Genomic DNA, 23,872 nt, shown 5'->3' on the forward strand with positions numbered 1-23,872 from the left:
GCAGCATGGGGACACCACAGTGTCGGCACCGCTCTATCACCCTGCTTTAGACAAGTCCCTGTTCAGTGAATAATGCGTCACTAACTGAATGATTTGAATTCACAATTATTATTTTTTACATCATCGGTAAATACAGACTACATCGAGCACTGATTCACAAGCTGCAGAGAAATGGCCAGACCCTAAGTGCCCCTAGCTGGACCCAAAAGTTACCTTCTTACATTTTGACACTGTATGGGCTGGCTACTTAAAAGGGTAGACTCTGAGTGGGGCTCTTACCAAATCCATTGAATCAGAACCTACATTGTAAACAACCTGCTGAGGTAATTCGCCTGCATGATGACATTTGGGAAGGCATGCTTTCATTTGTTTTTTAAAAATAACACTGAGCCACATCATTATTTCTTTAAAATGTTTTCCTGGACCCGCATTAAGAGGGTGGTTGGTTGGGGTGGGGGTGGGGGGTGTGGGTGTGTGTGTGTGTGTTCTAGAACTTCTTTCCACCAGCTGGTTGAGATAATGATTTGAGCCTGCAGGGGCTATACAAAAAAAAAAAAAAAAGGCCACTAATTACTGGTTCCAATACTTAGATAACTGAAGTGAGGGAGACATTAACTTGTGGGGTTTTTTTTAAGGTTTTAGTTATTACAAGTGGCTCAGTTATTGTAGAGGGTGGACTGGAGACTTCAGAAGGCCTCACAGTGGCTCCACACATTCCTCTGTGCCCCCACTGACTTTCAGCTGCCCCGCCCAAGGCCTAGAGTTGGAAGAGGGCTCTGGCAAGCTTAGCGCCAGCTGTTAGCTTGCACAAGTTCCCCCAGGTGACCCCTATGGACTCCTACCCCACCCACACCATAACCCCATTGGAACCAAAGTCAAGCAATTCACTGCCTAGCAGGAACTGCCTTTAAGTGTAATTGCTCCTTGGGCAGTTGTGAGGGAGGTCTGTTGGGGTGAGAGGTTTTAGCCCCCAGACCTGGAATTATTGCCCCAGGAATAAAAACTGTGGATACCTGGTCCCTTTTTGTAAAGTTTCTGGACAAATGTCTGGGCAGACGAGTTTTGAGGGCTTTGGCATAGCGCCAGCAAATAATTATTACTGGTACTGGCAAAGGTGAGCTGGTCTTTCCTACTCAGAATGAAGAGGAAGACCGTCCATGCTTTATTTCTTACTGGATTTTTGGCAATTTCCAAACCATCGCCTTGGATGTAGGTGTCCTAAAACAGTTTATGCAGAAATCATCTTTACTTGAGCCTTCTGGGAGAGAAGAAAGAGTCCTGGGGTTTTGAATGATTCTGTCTTGCTTGCTGATGTCACTCTTCTAAAAAAAATTTTTTTTAATGTTTTATTTAGTTTTGAGAGAGAGGGATAGAGACAGCGTGAGCAAGGGAGGGTCAGAGAGAGAGGGAGATATAGAATCCGAAGCAGGCTCCAGGCTCTGAGCTGTCAGCACAGAGCCTGATGCAGGGCTTGAACCCATGGACCATGAGATCATGACCTGAGCCGAAGTCAGATGCTCAACCGACTGAGCCACCCAGGCGCCCCTCGGTGATGTCACTCTTATTGTCCCCCTCCGCTCCTCAGGGGGAAGCCAGCGTTCCAGCCCAGCCAGGGTTACCAATCGAGCAGCTGGTTTCAGCAGCAGCACGGCAGTTACTTCCTGTCTGGCTACGACTTTGGCTGCGCAGCAGATGGAAACGGACACAGCCTTTCTGTGCGTGGGACCTGCGGACGCCCAGCTGAAAGTCCGGTCACACCCAAGGTACCCCTCCCTGAAATGAATCCTGTGTCGTCCGTGAACCCAACATAGATGTCTCTTTTCCCTACCTTCACACGTCCAGATGAGCTCATTCAAATTCCCACAGCCATGGCTTTTGCTCCCCATATTAATACCAGAGAGGAAAAGCTGATGATTTGCCAACAATTTAAGTCATCACTGTCTTCCAAAACCAAAATAATAGACTGATGATGTCCATGCCTAGATTCCTACTGCTAAATTTTAGACTACCACACATTTGATTTTACTCTTTTTTGTGTGTTTATTTATTTTGGGGGCAGGGGGAGGGGAGAGAGAGAGAGAGAGAGTTGGGGAGGGGCAGAGAGAGAGGGGGACACAGATTCCGAAGCAGGCTCCAGGCTCTGAGCTGTCAGCACAGAGCCTAACGTGGGGCTTGAACTCACAAATCGTGAGACCATGACCTGAGCCAAAGTCAGAGGCTTAACCAACTGAGCCACCCAGGCACCCCTTGATTTTACTCTTTAAACACTTAAAATAGGACTAGAGGTAGTTTTGGCTTTGTTTTGCAATAGCACAAAACATTAACACACTTTTAAGAACTGTTCCAGGGGCACCTGGGTGGACTCCTACCCCAGCCACGCCTTAACCCCATTGTACTTTCTTTAAAAGTTGCCCATTTGGACATTCTGTGACATTAGCTCATCCCTTATGGGCTAACATCTTAAATGTTCTTAGTGCTTCAACAAACTTACCAGTCTCCAAGCATTTGTCGGAGTGTTCTTTGCCTAAGAATAAATTTCTGGAAGTAGAAGGTCTGGATTAAAGGATGTAGCATTTAAAATTTCAGATCGCAAATTACTCACCAAAAAGCCTGCCTGCGTTTACACTTTTCATTGCTGTTGTGACTGTGCTCGCCTCTCTGCATTTCTCTGTGCTATTTACCAATGTGACAGGTGTGGAAGGCGTCTGCCTATCATTGAGGGCAAATTTTAAGCTGTTGCTTGATGACGTCTGTGTTGTGACCTCATTGATGTCCTTTGTCACCTTTTTTCCTGTTGGTTATACCCCCTTTTATCGGACTGTGCAGACACTTACATATTATGGAAATTATCACTGAGTAGTCAAAGCATTAGTGTTCTCTCCAGTTTGTTTTATGATGTGTTCCTCATGGGATGGCCTGTGCCTTAAATCCAGAGTTAGATTTAATATTTCAACCCTCAGTTTTTAAAACTTATATGTGCTTTGTATTTTTCCCCCAAATTTTCATTTTCAGTTTTTTAAGTCTGTTTTAGGTGTGCCTTCTTTTATATAAAATATCTTATTATAGATTTCTTGCTTTTATTTTTACTTTTAAACCCAAATCGAGTTTTACCCTGTTAGCAGATGGTTGATGTTGCATCACTTAACATATTTTGCTATATTACCTGAGGTTTTAGTACACTTTTTTCTTTCACCCCTTCGCCCTTTCACTAGTTTGGGTGATAGTCTATGTGTCTTCCGGTGGTTACCATATCTTTAAATTGAGAAGTATAGGTTTGACTGCATTATCAACTTCAAAACTGAAAGTATTTCTTGATTTCTGCCTACTCATTAGGAAACAAAAACACCAGACAGAAAAATAAAAGACATTAAGAAACAACAACACCAAAAGAACATAGAAACATAAGTAAATTTAAAAATTTTTAGGGGCTCCTGGGTGGCTCAGTTGGTTAAGCCTCCGACTTCGGCTCAGGTCAGATCCCACGTTCATGGGTTTGAGCCCCGCGTCAGGCTCTGTGCTGACAGCTAGCTCAGAGCCTGGAGCCTGCTTCCGGTTCTGTGTCTCCTTCTCTCTCTGACCCTCCCCCTCTATGCTCTGTCTCTCTCTGTATCAAAAATAAATAAAACATTAAAAAAAAAACTTTAAAAAATTTTTTAAATTTCTATTTATTTATTTTGAGAGAGAGAGAGAGCAGCCAGCGAGCAGAAGAGGGGCAGAGAGAGAGAGAGAGAGAGAGAGAGAAGGAAAGAGAGAGAGAGAATCCCAGGCAGGTGCCACGCTGTTTAGCACAGAGCTCGACTCGGGGCTCAAATCCAGTAACCCTGAGATCATGACCCGAGCTGAAATCGAGTCAGACGCTTAACCGACTGAGCCAACCAGGTGCCCCATAAATTAATAAAATATTACAAAGAAATTCACCAGCTTTCTCTCTTTGTCCCCTACCCCTCTGCTTTCTTCTCCACCTGCTGGTATTTTCATCTCACTCTTCAGTCAAATTATTACTGTAACATGCAGCTTCTTTCTTTCTCTCTTTTTTCTTTTCTTTTCTTTTTTTCTTTTCTCTCCTTTCTTTCTCTTCCTTCCTTCCTTCCTTCCTTAACATGCAGTTTCAGGACTTAGCAATCTATTCACTTTGGTGGCCGTGATTAGCACACTTGCGCCAACTGCCTGCTTTCCTGGCAGGAATTCCCAGATATGAAGCTGGTCAGCAAAATTCCCAACGGTGAGGCTCTGTCGTGAGGCTCTGTCGTTCATGCGCCCTCGTTTTATTCTTGCCTAAGAAAGCATGACCTGGGCCAGATGTCCTAGGTACGTTGTCCGTTTCCTCCATGGGGGCATGCCGGGGTTCTTAACGCTTGTTTCTCCAGGATAAGAGATTACCCCCCCGAGAACCCTGTGCATTTTGACATTGGGTCTTTAGGTCAGAGGGAGTGGATATCTTCAAAATGATTCTGAGCGGGGCACCTGGGTGGCTCAGTCGGTTAAGCAGCCAACTTCAGCTCAGGTCATGATCTCACAGTTCATGGGTTCGAGCCCCACGTCAGGCTCTGTGCTGACAGCTCAGAGCCTGGAGCCTGCTTCTGATTCTATGTCTCCCTCTCTCTCTGACCCTTTCTCGCCAATGTTCTGTGTCTCTTTCTCTCAAAAATAAATAAAACTTAAAAAAGATTCTGAGCTCTCAGGGTTCCATCAGCACAACGGTCACAAGCTCCCACTAGCAGAGTCAAAACCACTAGCAAAAGTTACTAGATGTGCCCTTTTGAAGGACAACAGGTACTTCCCAGGTGACCCTCACATCAGAGAGAATGCTCCTTCCCCAGAGAGCATCAGCTCCCCGCACCCTGGTCACATGGGGTCCACAGTTACCCGAGCACATGTCACAAAGGAGAAAACATGAGGTTACCTGGACATTGTGTTATGAGAAAGGCCTCATTTAAGAACAAATTCTGGGTGTCTTAGCTGTTTCTAAGTAGGAAAAATATACCAATGGTGAGATCAAATGTATGGTAACCCTGTAATTAATTTTCCAAACCGGGGCCTATTTCAGAGTGAAAGGGAAGCATGTTTTCCAACAGATTGGAAAGAAGAGAGAGCGGACCTTTGGCTTCCCGTACAATCTTGTTCTTCTTAGCAAGGGAGGCTTCCTTAAGTTCATTTGGTGCGAGGAGCTCCCTGGGCTCTTCCTGGATGGCTTGGTTCCTCGCAACAGCTGTGCATCCTTAACAGAAACCCTTCCCAACAGGTGCCTGCGGAGAGGAGTCATAAAAACTTACACTGTCCCTGGGGAGCCAATAGGGTCGGTTTAACCAAACAAGATTTATCTGGGGAGTGCTTCTGGAATCTACTTCTCTCATTGACTGGTTTGCACTTCTATAGTCTCTGTTATCTGCTTCAGCACGCACTGCCCTCATCCTTAGCAGAGCTGGGGGGCTGGGGTGTGGTTAGAAGGCTATAGGGAGAATGTGCTCGTGAAGACTTTGTGGATCATCACCTGGAAGAAGGGGCAGAGGTCAAGATAGATAGTCGGGCATTTAGTGCAGGGACCATGACCGTGGAGTCTGGATGCCAGGGTCCCTGGTGTCTAGTTCCTAGCCCAGGCCCTAGGAGGCCAGTTAGTTCCAGAAGCTTCTGGGAGGCCAGAGGCCTTGGTTAGGCATGCTCCTCCTTTGTGACTTTTCATCTGTTGCCTTAGTTTACCTATTTCATAACTGTAGTCATTATTATTTAAAGATTCTTCAAATCAAACTTCAAAACAGATTTGATCTAAAGGGAGCTCAGTGTTTTAGGTATTATTTTTTTGACAGCTAGTGTTTTCTTTAAAAGCGTGTGTTGACAATAAATCTTTAAATTTTTTTTTTTCTTAACATACTGTTTTCCTTGTAGGAAAGCACGGCTCTGGCCAAAATGCAAGATGAAAACCCACTGGAAGGTAATGTAAACCCTGTGTTGCCATGGTTGAAAACAAAACGAACCCATTCCCAGGTTACTCATTACTCGACTGGCTCTTAACCGAGAGGTTCTACTGGAAAATTCCTACGTTGGTTGCGTAAGCTGTTTTCTTCAGTTCATCTGATTTTCGGAAATTGTTTCTGCGGGAAGTGTGAGCTAAGCCACCTGTTTGGGCCTTTCTGCTGGACTAGGAAATGGGGACATTTCCAAACAATAAGAAGCCAATGAGTTGTTTTTAAGATCAGTTTCATCCATAAATTTAAACTTTGGCATCAATTATGCTTTAATTTTGATGTTTAAGGGGAGACCTAGGAGGTAATCACTGTGGCCTTGGCTTCCCAGCTTCCTTCAGGGTCATTGGTCCCTGGGGAACCTCACAGGCCCCACTACAAGGGCCAGGCAGTGCTCCTTGCAGTTCTTGATTTATTTTAAAAGAACAAAGTGCAGCAGCACAAAATGCCCAGAGCAGGACCCTGTTATTAGTCAAGGAAGGGGAGAAAATGTGTGGCTTGTTTTACTTAAGTTATGGGAAAGAGAAATAGAAGAGATACCCAGAGATCATGCTTTTACCAGTTTCTTACCACATGCCTGCATTATCACACGGCCATCTGGTGGCTTCCCCAACCCCCAGGGGACTCCCAGCAGACCAGCCCACCCACTGCCTTCGGAGTGCATCAAAGGTGGGAACACCTGTCTTTGCAGTCCCAGTGACTAATTCAAAGTCAGCAAGTTAACAGGTGCTCAGTGTTCAGATGAAATGAAACTGATGTTTAAAAGAAATCTTTAAACGCTATGGGGGAGTTCTAGTTTTATCCAAATACATTTGGTGGAAATGTGAATAAAAGGTAAGTATTCCAGCTCTCAGCGGGATTTCATTCTGGTTCAAGCCTGAGTTCATTCTCCCTGCCTTCATCAGTCCTGCAGACAGTATAAAAATAACAGAGAAAGACCTACAGTTAGTGTGCTTTCTGGATGCAGACCGCATGGGTTCAAATCTCACCGACGAGCTCTATAATTCCAGGCAAATTCATCTTGAGGACATCAGTGTCCCCATCTGTGGAATGGGATGTTAAAACGAACCTCCTAGAAAGTGTGACAGTATCTCTAAAGTGTTTGTGTTTTAACAGCATCTGACAGATAATAACTTCAGTGGTTGGTATAGGTTCTTTATAGAGACAGGAGGGCTCTGTCCAGGGCAAATGTGATTTGAAACACAAATCCACCCACCTAGACAGTTTTAAAATTTTTAGTAGCCAAAGTTAAAAAAAAAAATCTAAAAAGAGACAGATGAAATTTACTTCAGTACTTGAAATATTTTGGATATATTAGGTTACATTTAAACATGTAATTAATATAAAAATGAGTGGGGTTTTAAAAATCTTAATACCAAGTTTTCAAAACTCAGTGCATATTTACATCACCTCTCTGATGAGGATTAACCTCATTTCCAGTGCTCAGTAACCACATGTGGATGGAGGCTACTGTATTAGCTTGGTCTAGAGGTCCACCAGGCTAGGGAAGTTTGACTTTTATGGGCTTCTTTTACCACTAGGGTCAATGTCACTGGAAGGGCCCAGATCATTAATTTGGGGTTCATAGCTGACCATGTTGTGTCTGTTTTCTTTTTTTTTTTAATTAAATAAAATTAACCAATTTTTTTTTTTTTTGAGAGATAGAAAGACAGAGTATGAGCAGGGGAGGGGAAGAGAGCGAGAGGGAGACACACAATCCGAAGCAGGTTCCAGGCTCTGAGCTGTCAGCCCAGAGCCTGATGTGGAACTCAAACCCGTGAACTGTGAGTTCATGACCTAAGCCGAAGTTGGATGTTCAACAGACTGAACCACCCAGGTGCCCCATATTGTGTCTGTTTTCTGGGCCACAGGACAGAGGACAGACAGTACTCAGAAGCATGTGGTCCTGACACCTTTCTTGTGACCAGGAAACTAGAGTCAGGAGCCTTTTCACAAACAACTACCCATAACAGTGAAGGAAAGAACCCTGGGGCATGACCTTAAGAAAGAATTTCAGAAAGCTCAGGAAAAAAAAAAAAAGAAGAAGAAGAAATCTCTAACTTTATGACCAGATGCTCTCAACAGAAAGATAAAAAGAGGGGCGGGGGTAAGTTCTAAAGAATTTGGACAATACAGTCACCAATGACTCCAGTGAAGAAAAGTGGGATGGAGCTCATGAAACTTATATGATGCATTAGGCCTATTATGACACTTGATGATCTTGGTTCTAAAATAAGTACAGAAGGATGTTAGCTCAGGCTGGTGTAACAAAATGCCACAGACTGGGTGGCTTGAGTAACAAATTTATGTCTCATAATTCTTGACACTGAGAAGTCCAAGTTCAAGGTGTCAGCTGCTTCAGTACCTGGCAAGGGCTCTCTTCTTGGCTTGCAGACAGCCACCTTCTCATTATGTCCTCGCATGGGCACTATAAGAGCACTAATCCCATCAGACTAGGGCCCGAAGCTCATGACCTCTTCCAACCCTAAGTACCTCCCAAAGGTCCATCTCCAAATACCATTGCATTGGAAGTAAGTGTCACAATTAATTTTTAGGAGGACGAATATTTAGTCTGGAACAGGCATACAAATACAAATGAATAGTGTGGCCCCTTGTGAGTACTAGGAAGTAAAAATTATGGTCTTGAATGAGCTAAGGTTTGCAAAAATTACAGAGGAACACAGAAATGGCTTGTTCAGTTACATTCAGTGCAAGGAGAAAAAAAAACCAATGGCATGAAAAACCTTGGCAACCTGCCAACTTGGAATGACTATCTCGGTCTGATGCTTTCATGATAAATGAACACCACCTCATCACAGGGTTCAGGTTACAGAGAAGGGAGGCTGTGCCCTGCTCTGTTTCTGAGTTAATTACATCAGTATGTTAATTAAGCAAATAAATCAACATGTTTATCATTTCAAAGCCCTGTTCTGTGGATTTAGTCCCAGCTCCCTGGCATTGTGTCTACCAAGGTGTTCATGCCAGAAACTGAGGGCTCAGCCTTGACCCTCCCTATCTTTCTTGCCCCAATTTGAACCCATTTCCAAATACTGTCCATTCATTTCCAAAACGTCTCTTTATCCAACCATTTTCCCCATCTCTTCCACCATCATTGAGTCTGGTCATGCTACTTTTCCAGCCCTCATTTCTATTTTCAAATCTTCTTGAAAGAAAACACACAATTTAAAAACTCTTACATGAAATGTCTGTGATGTTTTCCTGCTGATGTTTTTGTGAAACTCTCATTTTAAGCCATTTCTGATATGTGTCCTGTAACACTTTTTTTTCATATGCATTGGCTTCTGCAGATCCAAATCCTCTTTTAAATATTGAAGAATTGAACAGGGAGTTTATGGTGAAAAGCGAGGAACTCTACAACTCTCTCATGAGTTGCCACTGGCAGCCTTTGGATACAGTTCATTCTAAAATCCCAGATGAGACCCCCAAGGAAGCATGATGTTCATTAAGCTACCCAACTGTCACATCAATTGCATCCTGTTTTGTTTTTTTCTAGTTTTGGAGGGGGGGGGTTGTTTTTGCTAAAACAAAAAGAATTCTCCCAGGAATGTACTCTATGTTATATGTAAATACAAATCTCCAGGACTTAAATGTGACTGACATGATAAAAATGTAATGTAAATAAACTTTACCAGCACATCCATTTCTGGAAGTGTGTTATATTAAAGAAGTGCCAGAAGAGGTCACATAACTATCTTGGTAGAATAAGCTGCACTATAAGACATTTGAAAATGGGTGGCTCAGTCAGTTAAGCAACTGACTCTTGAATTCGGCTCAGATCACGATCTCACAGTTCATGAGTTTGAGTCCCGCCTTGGGCTCTGCACTGACAGCATCTAGCATCCTGCTTAGGATTCATTCTCCCTCCCTCCCTCTCTCTCTCTCTCTCTCTCTCTCTCTCTCTCTCTCTCTCTCTCTCAAAAATAAACATTTTTTTAAATGCCATTTTAAAATAGATTTAACAAGAGATGAGCCTGACCTGAACTGATAGATGGGTAAATGTGGAAGGTGTAGTTGGAGGGTGTGGAATCTCATAATCTGGCTTGATGGCCATTGGTAGTCAGAAGTTAGCCGGTGAGTGATTATGCTTTAAAATCTGGGGCAGCTTTGTCATTGAAGCTCAGTGTAGTGGTAATATATAGCATGCAGAAATAGATGACATTTGATTAAGGAGGTCTAGATTTAGAAGAAGATAAGACATGAGTGAAAGAGAAAATGGAAGCATCAGCATAAATGTATATGTTGAAAAGTCTCCTGCCCTGTTGCTGGACTAGCCTCCAATGCCTCTGCTTTCCTCCTTCTGATCACTATTAATCCAGTAAAAGCATAACCATCCAGCTCAAGTGCAAGGATGTCTTTACATTCTCCAATACCAAGTGGGACGAGGGTAACTTGGGAGGGAGCAAATGCTGGGTTTTGGGCAGAACAGCCTGATGTCGCTGTTGCAGATTAACAGATTCTTCAGAATTTTCAGGTTAACAATGATGGGGACAGTGTAGTGTGAGCAGAAAGGACTCCTCTTGTGATTGTAACCAGACAGTGGCAAACGGAGTGTGAAAAGCAATGATTACTGCCAATTAGAACAAATTCCAACTTCCAAAAGGGGCAGGAGCTCTAATTCTAAAAGAGACAAAGAGGAACAAAAAGATGATTAAAGCATCAGCATTGTTGATAAATATCAGAGGTGGGCGTAGTTAGATGGCGCTGCTAACATTCTTGGTAACAGTGATCATCGGTCACTGGTTGGTGTGGTCAGACTGTTCAAGTCCTTCTGCTGAGGGTTAACAGTAAGTAACTTAACTCATTGTGAGAACCCCCATTGGTCATAGGTAATCAACATAAACTTTGAAGTTCTGCTTGTGCTTACTGTGTCCATGCAGATGAGCACCTGATGAACAAGGGTAGGCAATATTTCTGTACTGCAAGTAGAGAGATGAGAAAACCAAAGATGGAAACTAATGCTCCATACTTCGTGACAACTGCTTGGGAAAAGTCTTAATTCCCGGTGCTGCTATGTTTTGCTCTTTGAAGAACAAGAAAACCAATGGGCCAGTGGGATGGAATCCCCAGCATCTGATGAGATAAGGTTAGGATTCTGTGGACCTATGGATCTCTGCCTCGGATCAAGTAGTCCTCATGGAGATGGGGACTGGAAAGATCAGCCTTCTTGTGATGGAAGAGGGAGGAAATGAGAGCACAGCAGGGTGGGCATCTGGTGGTGTACACTGATCATTGTGGGGGTGCCTTGAGACCCAATGACATGCTCCAGCTTTCCCTGAGTGAACTCCTTTCAGGCTTCAGCAGCAAAAGTCATGGCCCAGTGGGAGTCCTGTGGTTACTAAGATGTGACCTGCCTTAAAAACACGAGGGAGAGGGGATGTGGCTGGCCTCACGACTTCCTTTATCCACTGCACCTTCTATAAACAGGCTTCTGCCTCCAGTATCTGCATGTTGTATAATCAGCATTTGGTTTTGTCACTCAGCCTATCTTTTCTAGGAAATCGTTTTCTGACTCAAATCTTAGGATCCTGGTCATGTCTTTCCTGTCCTTAGGGGACCCTTTCTCTTGATCACAACTGAAGAGTGTTCTATCGCTGGGCTCCAATGCAGCCTAAGCCACAGTATCTGCCTCAGCTGACTGGCCAGAGTGATATCACGACCCAGTTGAATCCATCAACTCTTCCCTTGAATTTCTGAGGACACTCAGTCCTTCTCTGCTGGTGAAGCTAGGAGAGATGGGACCCAGGAGCCACTGTAGCAAAGTCTCCAACCATGGGATAAGGTGAATTTACAGAGAGAAGTAGATAGAAGTGCTCACAGAAGAGAGTCAGGTGCTGTGTATTCACTCATTTTTTCATTTTTGCACACTACTGTTTACAGGAATCACTAAGTTTCCAAGACAATTCCCTTGTTGGTTCAGTTTCCTTCATTGCAACCCAAAGCATCTGAATTTAATCAAGTTCTTAATTTAGTGATCCCATGTGGGCAGCTTAGAAAGACTTGGGTGGTGGTCTCTATTTTCATTCTGCTAGTCAACAACCTCCTAGGTCACATGTTCTACATTTTCTCAGGTGGGTTTCTCACTTCCTGTACAAGGAGCCCACCTATATGTTTGCAGTGCAGACCTTTCTTTTGAGCTTCGCATTAAGTGTATCTTACTGCTTACTTGACTACTTACCTTGTGTGCCAAGAGGTGTGTTAAAATTACCAGATTTGTAACAGATTGTTCTTTTGGGTATGTTAATAAACATCACGTTCAATCAAACAATGCTTATGCCTCATGCACTTCACATGGAGGGATTTAGACATGAGAGAGGAGATGGATGACTTCATGAATTTACTGCTATTATTGGAGGGTAAGTTTTGGGCTTTCAGCTCCAAGAAAGGAAGAGACTGGGGTTACAGGGTGACAAAGCTCCCACCCACTCTAGTGAAGATCTGGCCCAGGTCAGGAAGTGGGAACTGACCTCCCTGGTGCTGGAACTGAACCCTTTCTGCAGCAGGGTTAATTTTTTTCTTTTCTTTTTTCTTTTCTTTTCTTTTCTTTTTCTTTCTTTCTTTCTTTCTTTCTTTCTTTCTTTCTTTTTGGTAAAATACACATAAAATTTACTGTCATACCCATTTTTAACTGTACAACTAAATGATATTAAATACATTCACATTGATGCACTACCATTATCACCATTGGTCTCCAGAACTCTTTTCAACCTGCAAAACTTTTAACTCTGTACCCAGTCAACAATATGTCCACATTTGCTGCTCCTCCGCTCCTGGCAACCACCCTTCTACTTTCTGTCTCTATGGATTTGCCCATTCTGGCTATTTCATATAACTGGAATCATATAATACATGACCTTTTGTGTCTGGCTTAGCATAACGCCCTCAAGGTTCATCCACGTTGTTGCAAATGGCAAGATCTCATCCTTTTTTTATGGCTGTGCAATATTTCATTCCAACAAACACTACTGTTTGTTTATCCTTTCATCTATCAGTGGACATTCTGGTTTGCTTCTACCTTTCAACCATTACAAATACTTCTTATATGAATGCAGCAGGTTTAGAAGGCAAATCAGTGTCTTGGCGTTACATTCTCTTATGAGAGCACCTTGAACAAACAGGCCTGAGCTCCAAGTAATAGGGCTCTTGGCCATCAGTGTTCTCAGCTCACTAGCACACTCCCCAACGTGCCATCTGGCCATGGGAGAACCCAGAGGATTACCACGTCGGGAGCCTGTTCCACTGTCTTCTTTCTTCCTGGTGACAAATTCTTCTGCTAAGAAGTAATAGTCACAAGACAGGTTACTTGCAATCCAGGGTTTTATTGTTCTTTGTTGTATATTCTTTCAGAAACAAAATGGATGAACCTAGGGAAAAGGAAGGAAAAATAAGATATAAACAGAGGGAGCAAACCATGAGAGACTCTTAAATACAGAGAACAAACAGGTTTGCTGAACAGGAGTCGGGGGGGGGGAATGGGCTAAATGGGGGATGGGCATTAAGTAGGGCACGTGTTGGGATGAGCACCAGGTGTTATATGTGTAAGTGAGGAATCACTGGGTTCTACTCCTGAAGCCAATGCTACACTGTATGTTAACTAACCTGAATTTATTTTCTAAAAAATTTTTAATGTTTATTTTTGAGAGAGGAGAGATAGAGCATGAACAGGAGAGTAGCAGAGAGAGAGGGGGAGACACAGAATTCAAAGCAGTCTCTAGGCTCTGAGCTGTCAGCACAGAGCCTGACTTGGGGCTCCATCTCATGAATGGTAAGATCATGACCTAAGCTGAAGTCAGATGCTCAACCAAGCCACCCAGGTGCCTCCTAACTTGAATTTAAATAAATAAAATTTTTAAAGAGTAGCTCATAATTTGGGAGCAAATACCAATCTAGTTCTGCTGGGACTTCATCTTGATATGGGGCTCTGTCTTGAATCCTTACTTGTAGGCATCCCTATGGATATGACTCTAATTCAAACTTCTTAGCAAATATGCAGGAAGATTTATAGATCCACTTTAAGTCACCGGGTCCATAGACACTCATATCTTAATAACAGTGATCAGCAATGAACAAGACATCAAGAAACACCCAGTAAAATAAACAACCAATACAAAAACATCTTACATTCCTGAAAAAGAAAGCATTTTAGATTCTTTGGACTTTCTAAAATCAGTACTTGTTATGTAAGATATTCTTTTTCTTCATTTTTCAATGAACAGGTCATTGCAAGCAAAATCTATCAACTGCATTTGTTTGCATGAGCAGCAGGGGTGAATCTGAAATAGAATTCTGTGGGAGAATGGAAGTTTCAAACTGAGGAGTTGCAGACATTTATAGCACTAATTTATTCAATAAACACATAATACATTACACTTCAGATTTGCAAGATGCATACCTGGAGAGGCTCATCAACTGAAGAGACTTTCCAAACTGCTAAAGTACAAGATAAAATATAATGCATGCTCCAGACATATACAGAGTACTGTGGAAGGTCTAGTAGGATCAAGGTTTAGAAATAAATCACGATGTGAAGTCGTCAATTTTATTTCATTTTCTATTGTCTCAGATGGCACCTTAGTTTCACCTAACCATCTTTGTATAGTTCAGGAAGCAAGGGCTTGGATAACTCAATGTTCATTGAGAGGAACATTGGGGATTTCCTTAAAGTCCTCAGTGGCTTTGTGGCCACTATGACCATGCTTTATGACAGCACTATAGTTATGCTATGTGTATAGTTGGAAGTTTTGGAAGTGAAGGATTTCCCTTCTCCCAGTAGATCTGCAGTCATTACATCCTTCCCAAAGAACCTACTTTACTTCTTCTAGTCCCTTCTTGTTGAATAGCTTCTCTGTCCAAGGTACAACTTTAGAAGCCATACACTCCTCTCTTCCTCACCACAACTGTCCACCTTGACAGAAACCTAGGGGATCCTATAGGTCATGCTGCCAGCCCCTTGGAAGCCTGGTCACAAAATGTCCTGTGCTCCTCTAGCCTTTTTTCATCTCGCTTACTCCTTTAGTTGCCATCCTACCCTTCAGGGAAACTCACCTGAAGGGCTCCCAGGTTCTGACCACACAATGGCAGGGCAAGGTGGTTCAGGGTTGGGGGGCAGGGCTTGGATACCCTGGTCCCTTGTCAAAGGACTCTACTGAGAAGGTAGAGAAGAATTGGAAACAGAGCTATGGCATACTTGGATTTGTGGTTTTAAAACAAGACTCTGACAAGAGTGTAAAGGAAAAATTCAAAAGATAAAGATGGCTTTACCTGACAACCAAGTGGGGAATTCAAGGGCACAACAGAAAAGGATGAGGGAAAACGGCTACAGGAAGGGGCTGGTTGAGCCAAGAGAAAGGGGAAAGGTATTGAGACTCAGGAGTTTCACTGGAACAGCAGGTGTAGGTAATAAAAGTGAAGCAAGGTTCACAAATGATATCAGTTGGCACAGAGAAAGGAAAACACTGGATTAATTTTGTTTCTTAATGAGGCACAGTCATGGGAAGAGGTGTGGGCACGCCAACACATCCACACATTTCCGGTATGGCTCATTTCCGAACTCCAAATGGAAAGTTAGCAGGAGGAAGATGATATTAATTGTCTCCTCCAAGTGACAGGCGTATGCTATATTTCAGGGCACTATTTCCCAAACTGTGATCTATGGAACCCTAGAGTTAAGAGAAAGACATTAAAAAGATATTTGGGGCATCTGGCTGGCTCAGTTGGTGGAGATGCGGCTCTAGATCTCAGGGTTGTGAGTCGAGCCCCACATTAGTTGTAGAGATTGCTTAAAAATAAAACCTTAAAAAAAAAGATGAACTACCAAAGAAGGGAATGGTAGTTCTGTAGCCAAATAAGTTCAAGAAATACTGCAATATTACCCCACATGTTAGCAGGTGAAAGGCTCTGAACATCTCCGGGATGGATTGGACCACAGAACCCTTCACCCATCACATCTTTGCAGGGCCTGGCATTGTAAAGAGTGTTATGTTGTAAATAAAACACTGAGTGTACTGAAAAGGTGTTCTGCAGACCTGTGCTGGTCGTCCAACTCTTCACCAATCTACAGCAAGATTAATCCAGAAACCGAACATGTATGGAAACTTTTATGGCAATCTAATATTGCTGCAACATCCAAGGATCATTTCTAATAATTTATTCATTATCTTTTACAAAAACATTGCTCCACAACTGATTGGAGAGAGAAAAACTGGCTTTTTGTTACAGATTATAAGAAACACTCTTATTTCATTTCATTTTATATTTTAAGAAGTACTTCTAAAGGAGCAATGGCCTGGAGATGTTGTTCTCCCAGACATTTTGATTTCATGGATCAAAACAGAAACTTTTAAGTGAAATCGATATATAATGGCCTACTCTTTGTTTTATTATTTAAGTGATTTCCAGCATCAGCTCCCATCATTTCATTTTTAAATATGGTATCTTAATATAAAAACAAAAGAGAAAGAACCTCATTTCAAAGAAAGGACAGTACACTAAATCTAAGAAATCCAGCCCCAAAAAACAAAACTTGCTACACTTTTTCTTCTCATTTTGCAAGGACCAGTGTGACTTTGTCACACAGTGGGGGGTTTCTGTAGACTAAGCTGTGAAAACCACGGACTGAGAAAAATGAGTTATTGGGTTCTGGCACAGAGAGGAAGGGGAAGGGGGTAGGGAGGAAGGGCTTTCCACAGACTGTTCCCTTGAAGCTGATTGAGAACAAAACCAGAGAGAACCTCTATTGTGGTTCACAAATAGGAGGTTATTTTCCTATCTGTACAGCCATTAAGAGTGAGGCATGAGCGCAGAAGAGTAGACATACCAAAGAATTTTATAAATGGTCCTGGATCACACGAATACATACATGAGTGGAGAAGGCTGGTCAAATGTTAGCACTTAGTGTGATCTCCTAGTACTTCAAGGGATTTCTAGGTTCTCCGTAGTTATTACTACAAAAAACTAGATTTAAGGGGAAGCAGGTTGTAGTGACAAAGTCCTACACTCCAAGTTAGGATGGCCATGTTATGTTCCTGGTTCTGCCTCTCACCGGTGAGTCAGTCTCTCAGTTTCCAAATCTATAAAATGAGGAAGATTAGAGAATTTCCAAAGATCCTTAGAGTCCTAAAACTCTAAATCTCTAAGATGAAATAGATAGTGGTTATAGATAACTGGCGTGTTTTCAGAGCTATTCATTCTTGACCGCTCACTCTGTGACCCAGACACAATTATTCTAGCTAGAGTCCATCATTCTAAATGTCTTTCCACCCACTTCTTTTATTGTGAAAATGTAGCTCCAATGAAGGGGAAAAAACTATGAGAGAGAAGGTGTTCCCATAGCAACATTTATGAATATTTTCCTGGAAAAACTACTTCACACCTGTAAGATCCACATCTGAGATTCTTTGGGCCATGGGTCCAGGGACACCTGGAGAGCTAATGAGGAGAAAGACAGAGGGGCTGAAATAAGTCACTGGAACTTAGGGAGTTTCCCTGAACAAACCATGTTTTGTGGAACCTTTTATGAATTTGCATGTTTTCTTGCTTTGCTATTTGTCCTTCTACGGGCTCTTTTCCTAAAACACACCCCCCCCACACACACACAAACTGGGGTGCCTGTGTGGCTCAATCAATTAAGCATCCAACTCTTGGTTTAGGATCAGGTCATGATTTCATGGTTCGTGGGATTGAGCCCCGAGTCAGGCTGACAGCACTGATAGCACAGAACCTGCTTGGGATTCTCTCTCCTTCTCAATCTGCCCCTCTGCCCACTAGCACATGTGCTGTCTCAAAATAAATAAATGAACTTTAAAAAAACGAACAAAAAAGCAGACAAACCAACTAACCTAGAACCACTCTCTTCTTGATCCACCTCTGTTCGTCTTTTAGTTAATGAGATTCTGAAATTTAATATATTAGAGATTTCATTTATTATTATTATTTTTTAAAGTTTATTTCTTTTGAGAGAGAGAGTGTGTGTTTGTGCATGAGTGCAAGTGAGGGTGGGGCAGAGACAGAGGGAGAGAATCCCAAACAGGCTTGGCACTGTCAGCATGGAGCCTGATACAGGGCTTGAACTCATAAACTGTGAGATCATGACCTGAGGGAAAATCAAAGGTCAGATGCTTAACCAACTAAGCCACTCAGGCACCCCGAGATTTCATTTTTTGAATGTAATATGTTATTAGCATTTTAATAAATATGACTTAATATATACAATACAGATTCAAACACATAAGCTACTTAGTTGAATTTCTCATGAGGCACTAAAGGAAATTTTTAGCAATGACAGTAATTCTCAAAGGTGAACATGCATCAGAATATCACCTGGCCAGCTAAATAAACACACATGGATTTCGTCATCCCCCTGGGGTTTCTGATTCTCAAGTCTAGAAGTAGACAAGTCTAGAACCTGACAATTTGCATTTCCAGCAAGTTCCCAGGTGGTACTGATGGGACCAGGTTCTCTAGGACCATACATACTCTGAGAATTGCTAAAGTACAAAAAACCCTGCATCTCAATGAATTCTTATAATATATGTCATACACACTGATTTTGTAGAGAAAAAGAGATGATCTCAACAATACCACCCCCCCAAACTGGAAACACACAGTCTTTCTAGGACAAAAAAGGAGTTATGAAGATTGGGTCCTGTCAAGTTGCCCTTTAACTAGCGAGTGTCACATATAAATACTAAATCTGCCACTTTACCATCTCCTTCCTCTCTCCTGGTTATTTCCATGGCAGCATCTGCGGAGTGGTCTGGACTCAACTCCCCTACCATCCTCCTCTTCCTTTGTAAATTGCCTGTTGATGCCATTTGTGCAATTTTCTATGGAGGCAGTCCTCTCATTGATTCATAACTGCCCTCTTCATATAAACAGAGAATATTAGATCTTTTTTAGTCACATATGCTACTTTGCTTTTTTAAAAAAGTTTATTCATTTATTTTGGAGAGGGGAGGAGCAGAGAGTGAGGAGAGACAGAATCCCAAGCAGGATCTGCACTGTTAGCAAGGAGCCCGGTGTGGGGATCAATCCCACAACCCCCTGGGTTCAGTTCATGACCTGGGCTAAAATCAAGAGTCAGATGCTTAATGACTGAACCACCCAGGCACCCTTCCCACCTAGTCTTTATAATGAATATTTCTCATTCAGATCATTTATGAGTACTTCCTGTTAGTAAGACCTTCCCCCATTATATTTCTTAGAAATATTACAAGAAAGCAAGTGAATTTCTTATGTTTCAGTTTGTTAATTTGGCCAACTTTGCAAACTTGCTTTTTATTTCTGAGGCAGCTAACTTAGCCAAGTAAGATGTACTAACATCCATCTTTTTAGGAAGTCACATAAGGTTGGGATGAAATCAGTAGTCACTGGGGTTCCAGGTAACTCAGAGATTCCCAGCCATTGACCAGTTCCAAGATAACCATTTGGTCAGCCTCTGCTCTGATTTAAAAAAAAAAAAATGCGTTTTCATGGGTGCTGTGCAAAGGAGTCCAAGGCCTTGAAGAAGAGGGCATTTGTATCATAGTATCTGGTGTGTTGTGCTAGCTTACTAATGTTTGACCAGAAGGAAGCCTATTCGCAGCATTTCTACATTTAGTCCCCACATGTTACCAATACCTGTGAATGAATTAATTAGTGGTCTTTCTGAAAGTTCACTAGACGTCACAGCCCCCAGGTTTAGGGAAGATGCAATTAGTTTGTCTCTTATTGGCTCCTCCATTTGTGGTCGCCATTTGTGACCAACATTACCAGAATGGAAGGGCATAGATCATTAATCTGGGGCTCATAGCTGACTATACTGTATCTGTTTTCTAGGCCACAGGTTTAAGGAGAGAGAGTGCTCACAAGCATGACCAGGAACATGCAGAGTCAGGGGCCTTTTAGCAGACAGCTGCCCATGACAATGAAAGAAAGAACCCTGGGGCATGACTTCAGGATAGAAAATTTCAGAAAAAAAAATATCTAATTTTATCACCAGAAGCTCTCAAAGGAAAGATGATTCAAAAGGAAAAGGGAAATTCTAAAGAACAAGAGTCAGACAACACAGTCACGAAGCACCCCAGTGAAGACAAGTGAGAAGTAGCTTATTAAACTTACATAAAGACAATTTGATGATCCTGGGTCTCAAATGATAGATATAGGGGTGCCTGGGTGGCTCACTGGGTGAAGCATCCAACTCCTGATTTTGGCTTAGGTCATGATCTCACAGTTTCATGAGTTTGAGCCCCACATTGGCTCCATGCTGACAGTGCAGAGCCTGCTTGAGATTCTCTGTCTCCCTCTCTCTCTGCCTCTCCCCCGGCTCATGCTATCTCTGTCTTTTTCAAAATAAATAAATAAGTGTAAAAAATTAAAAAAATAATAAAATGATAGCTATAGAAGGACATACAAATGAAAATTAATTGTGTGAGCCCAAGTGAGCATTGGGAAAACAAATTATGATCCTGAATGAGCTAAGGCTTGTAAAATTTGGAAGAAAACAGAAAGGGCTTTAGTTATGTTTAGTTCAAAGAGAGAAAGAAAGGAATAGATTAAGCTAAAGAAGCCAATGACTCCAAAAATAGCCAAAGCAATCTTGAAAAAGAACAAAATTAGAGGACTTATACTTCCTATTTCAAAATTTACTACAAAGGGATAGTAATCAAGACTACGTGGCACTGTCACAGAGCAGACAGATCAGTAGAAAAGAATCACCAGTCTTAATTTCTGAATCAACCCTTATAATTATGGTCAGTTGATTTCCAATAAGGTTGCAATGAAAATTTGATGGGAATAAATAATCTTTTTTTCTTTTTTTTTTTTTACAAATGATACTAGAATAACTTAATATCTACATGTAAAAGAATGAATTCAGACTCTCATTTCACATCATGAACACAATGAGGTCATTTCCTAATGAAATTTTATATCTTCCTGGTCAAAGACAAAAGCCTAAAATATTCATTTTTTTAAAAATGTTTATTTTTGAGAGAGAGAGAGAGAGAGAGAGAGAGAAAACGTGCACGAGCCAAGCCAGCAAGGGACAGAGAGAGAGGGAGACACAGAATCTGAAGCAGGCAGGCTCCAGGCTGTGAGCTGTCAGCATGGAGCCCCATGCCGGGCTTGAACCCACGAACCATGAGATCATGACCTGAACCCAAGTCAGATGCTCAACCAGTTGAGCCAGCCAGATGCCACCAAATCCTAAAAGACTCCATATAGAGAAGGAGGAAAGATAGGTTACCTATAAAGACAAATATCTCATTGGTAACAGATTCCTCTTTATTGACACTTGATGCTGAAGGTGATCAAAGCAAAGCTCCAAGGGAAATTATTTTAAATTCAGAATTATATATCCAACCAATCTATCATTCAAGAGTGAAATCAGCACAGTAACTCAGAGAGTTTATACCACTTTCAGAACATTTATTTAAAAATTATCCAAGGATATACTCCAACTCAATAAAATATTAACCTAAGACAAAATAGGGGCCCCTGGCTGGCTCAGTCAGAGGAACGTGCAACTCTTGATCTCAGGGTCATGAGCTCAAGCCCCAGGTTGGGTGTAGAGATTACTAAAAGTAAATAAATTAATTAACTTTAAAAATAAGAGAGAAATAGTATATATAAAAAAAGAGCAGAAAAGTTAGTTAAACTCATAGTTAAGTCTAAATAGCTGTGGATGACACTACCTTGAAGCTGAGGGCAATTGTGAAGAAAATTTTCCTAGAAAACAGTAGAGATTGGACAGGCATTGCAGATACTCCCCTCCTGCTCTAAATCCTACCCATGCAGAAAAGATCTCTCTCTTTCTTAGAAAAGATCTATACTTTTAGACTTAATCAGTTATTGGCAGCACTGGAAAACAATAAGAGTAACATCAGAGGGTCCTTTGGAAGACAGAGAGCAGTAAATCACTTCCAAAGCTTCTAGAGGCCATGTGTTCTGGTCAGAGCAGGAAGGGACATGGGATAGCCAAGCACAGAAACAGAAGGAGGGCTCGAGAGGAAGAAGGTAGGGCCCTGGGCAGATGTCAGCGTAATTGGCTGGAAAACGAATTATGAGGAAACAGATAAGTAAGTTTCTGTCTTCCATCTTCCACTCACGATAAGCAACCGGAAAGAGGCATTTGTCTCAGGCCAGAGGAACAAGAGTAAATCAGAACAAGACTCAGTGAACCATGGGCTGCAGACCAAATCCACCTGTGGCTATTTTGTATTTTGCCTATGAGCTCGCTGTGGTGTTGTTGTTGTTGTTTTTACATTTTACATTTTTATATTTAAAACGTGTTTTTAAAAAGCAAAGAATACATGGCAGAAACCATATATAGCCTGCAAAGCCTAAATTAGGAACTTTACAGAAAAAGTTTGTTGGCTTTTGGGGTAAATATCTGGGAAAAAGAAGTTGTGCTGTGTGTGAATAACTAGTGATGCTTAGGAGGAGTAAGAACAAAGGTGGAAGTTAAAGGGGACAGTGTCCTCTAGCTGAACGCACGTCCTGCTCCTTCCCCGTCATCACAGGTTATGATGAAGATAGCCGACGTGCACATGGAAGAAGGAGAATAAGGAGACAGGAGACAGGTGAACAAAGAAGCTTAAAAATGAAGAACCAGATACATTAACGAATATCAAAAAAATGGAAGAAAACAGAAACACAGAGAAAAATCTCTAGATTCAATAAACAGAAGCACTAATGCTTAAGAAAAACAGTAAAGAAAAGACAACTAAAATAGAACTAAAATACAGACACCCAGTCTCGGGTTCTTCTACTTGCAAATTAGTACTAGGGAAAGCTTCTAAAGTTCTGTTAAGAATCCTCCTGTGATTTTTATTGGAACTGCATAAAATTTAGAAATTAGTTGGGGAGAATTGTCATCCTTAAAATACTGAGTCATTCAACCCATGAAAATTATTTATCACTCCATTTTGAAGTTTTTAATAAAATGTGGCACACCTGGGTGGCTCCGTTGGTTGAGTGTCAGACTCTTGGTTTCGGCTCAAGTCGTGATCTCACAGCTTGTGGGTTCGAGCCCTGCGTCAGGCTCTGTGTTGATGGTTTGGCTTGGAATTCTCCCTCTCCCCCTCTCCCTGCCCCTCCCCTAATCTCTCTCCGTCTCAAAATAAATAAATAAATTTTTTAAAAATAAAGTTTTAAATAAAATGTATAAATTTATCTATTAACATCTTGCACATATTTTGTTAGATTTATCCTTAATGCCTTATGGTTTTATCACTGCTCTGAATATTCTTTGCTTGTATATTTGAACACCATTCACTTACATATAATGCTCTTATATCCAACAAACTACTGATGTTGCCTATGGATCCAAAAACCTTTTTTTGTAGATTCTTAGGATACATATGTCACATCTTCATTAACTATTCATCCATCAATGAACACTTAGGTTGTTTCCATATCTTAGCTACTATGAATAATGCTACCGTAAACACAGAAGTGCAGATATCTCTTTGATATGCTGTTTTCATTCCTTCTGAGTATATACCCAGAAGTGGAATTCCTGGATCATATGGTAAATCTATTTTTAATTTTTTGAAGAACCTCCATATTGTTTTCCACGGTGGTTGAACAAATTTACATTCCCATCACCAGTGTAAATGGGTTTCCTTTTCTCCACATCCTCCCCAGCACAACTCTCTTTTTCATAATAGCCATTCTGACATGTGTGAGGTGATATCCCATTGTGGTTTCGATTTGCATTGCCCTGAAGAGCAGTGATGTTGTGTGTCTTTTCGTGTACCCACTCACCATTATATCTAGCTGATCCAGAGTAACTTTTGTTTCTTTCTGAGTACAATCAGGAACTTATAGTTAGTGTAAGAGCCTGACATAAGCTTTTTGATTGTGAAGTAAGTGCCTGACATTAAGCTTTTGATTGCTGAGACATCCATTTTAAA

General features: G+C 41.7%; 2 protein-coding genes across 4 annotated transcripts in view; one reads left to right on the forward strand and one right to left on the reverse strand.

Annotated features, from left to right (window-relative positions):
* Positions 1–23,872, forward strand: part of C7H6orf52 (chromosome 7 C6orf52 homolog) — a 72,302-nt gene that overhangs the window by 17,040 nt on the left and 31,390 nt on the right. The window contains exons 3-5 of one of the 3 annotated variants that reach the window (XM_029943720.1): positions 1,586–1,763; positions 5,884–5,929; positions 22,478–22,904. In XM_029943720.1, coding sequence (XP_029799580.1) covers positions 1,586–1,763; positions 5,884–5,929; positions 22,478–22,578 — 325 coding nt within the window. In that variant the 3' untranslated portion in view covers positions 22,579–22,904. Of the gene's footprint in view, positions 1–1,585; positions 1,764–5,883; positions 5,930–9,268; positions 9,618–22,477; positions 22,905–23,872 lie in introns of those variants that run through there. The other 2 variants (XM_029943719.1, XR_003910494.1) reach the window with 2 other exon arrangements.
* Positions 11,814–23,872, reverse strand: part of GCNT2 (glucosaminyl (N-acetyl) transferase 2 (I blood group)) — a 108,295-nt gene continuing 96,236 nt past the window's right edge. The window contains exon 3 of the mRNA XM_029943715.1: positions 11,814–13,342. Within this exon, the coding sequence (XP_029799575.1) occupies positions 13,278–13,342 (65 nt within the window). The 3' untranslated portion in view covers positions 11,814–13,277. The remainder of the gene's footprint in view (positions 13,343–23,872) is intronic.

The sequence above is a fragment of the Suricata suricatta genome, chromosome 7, assembly GCF_006229205.1.
Source record: "Suricata suricatta isolate VVHF042 chromosome 7, meerkat_22Aug2017_6uvM2_HiC, whole genome shotgun sequence".
NCBI lineage: Eukaryota > Metazoa > Chordata > Mammalia > Carnivora > Herpestidae > Suricata > Suricata suricatta.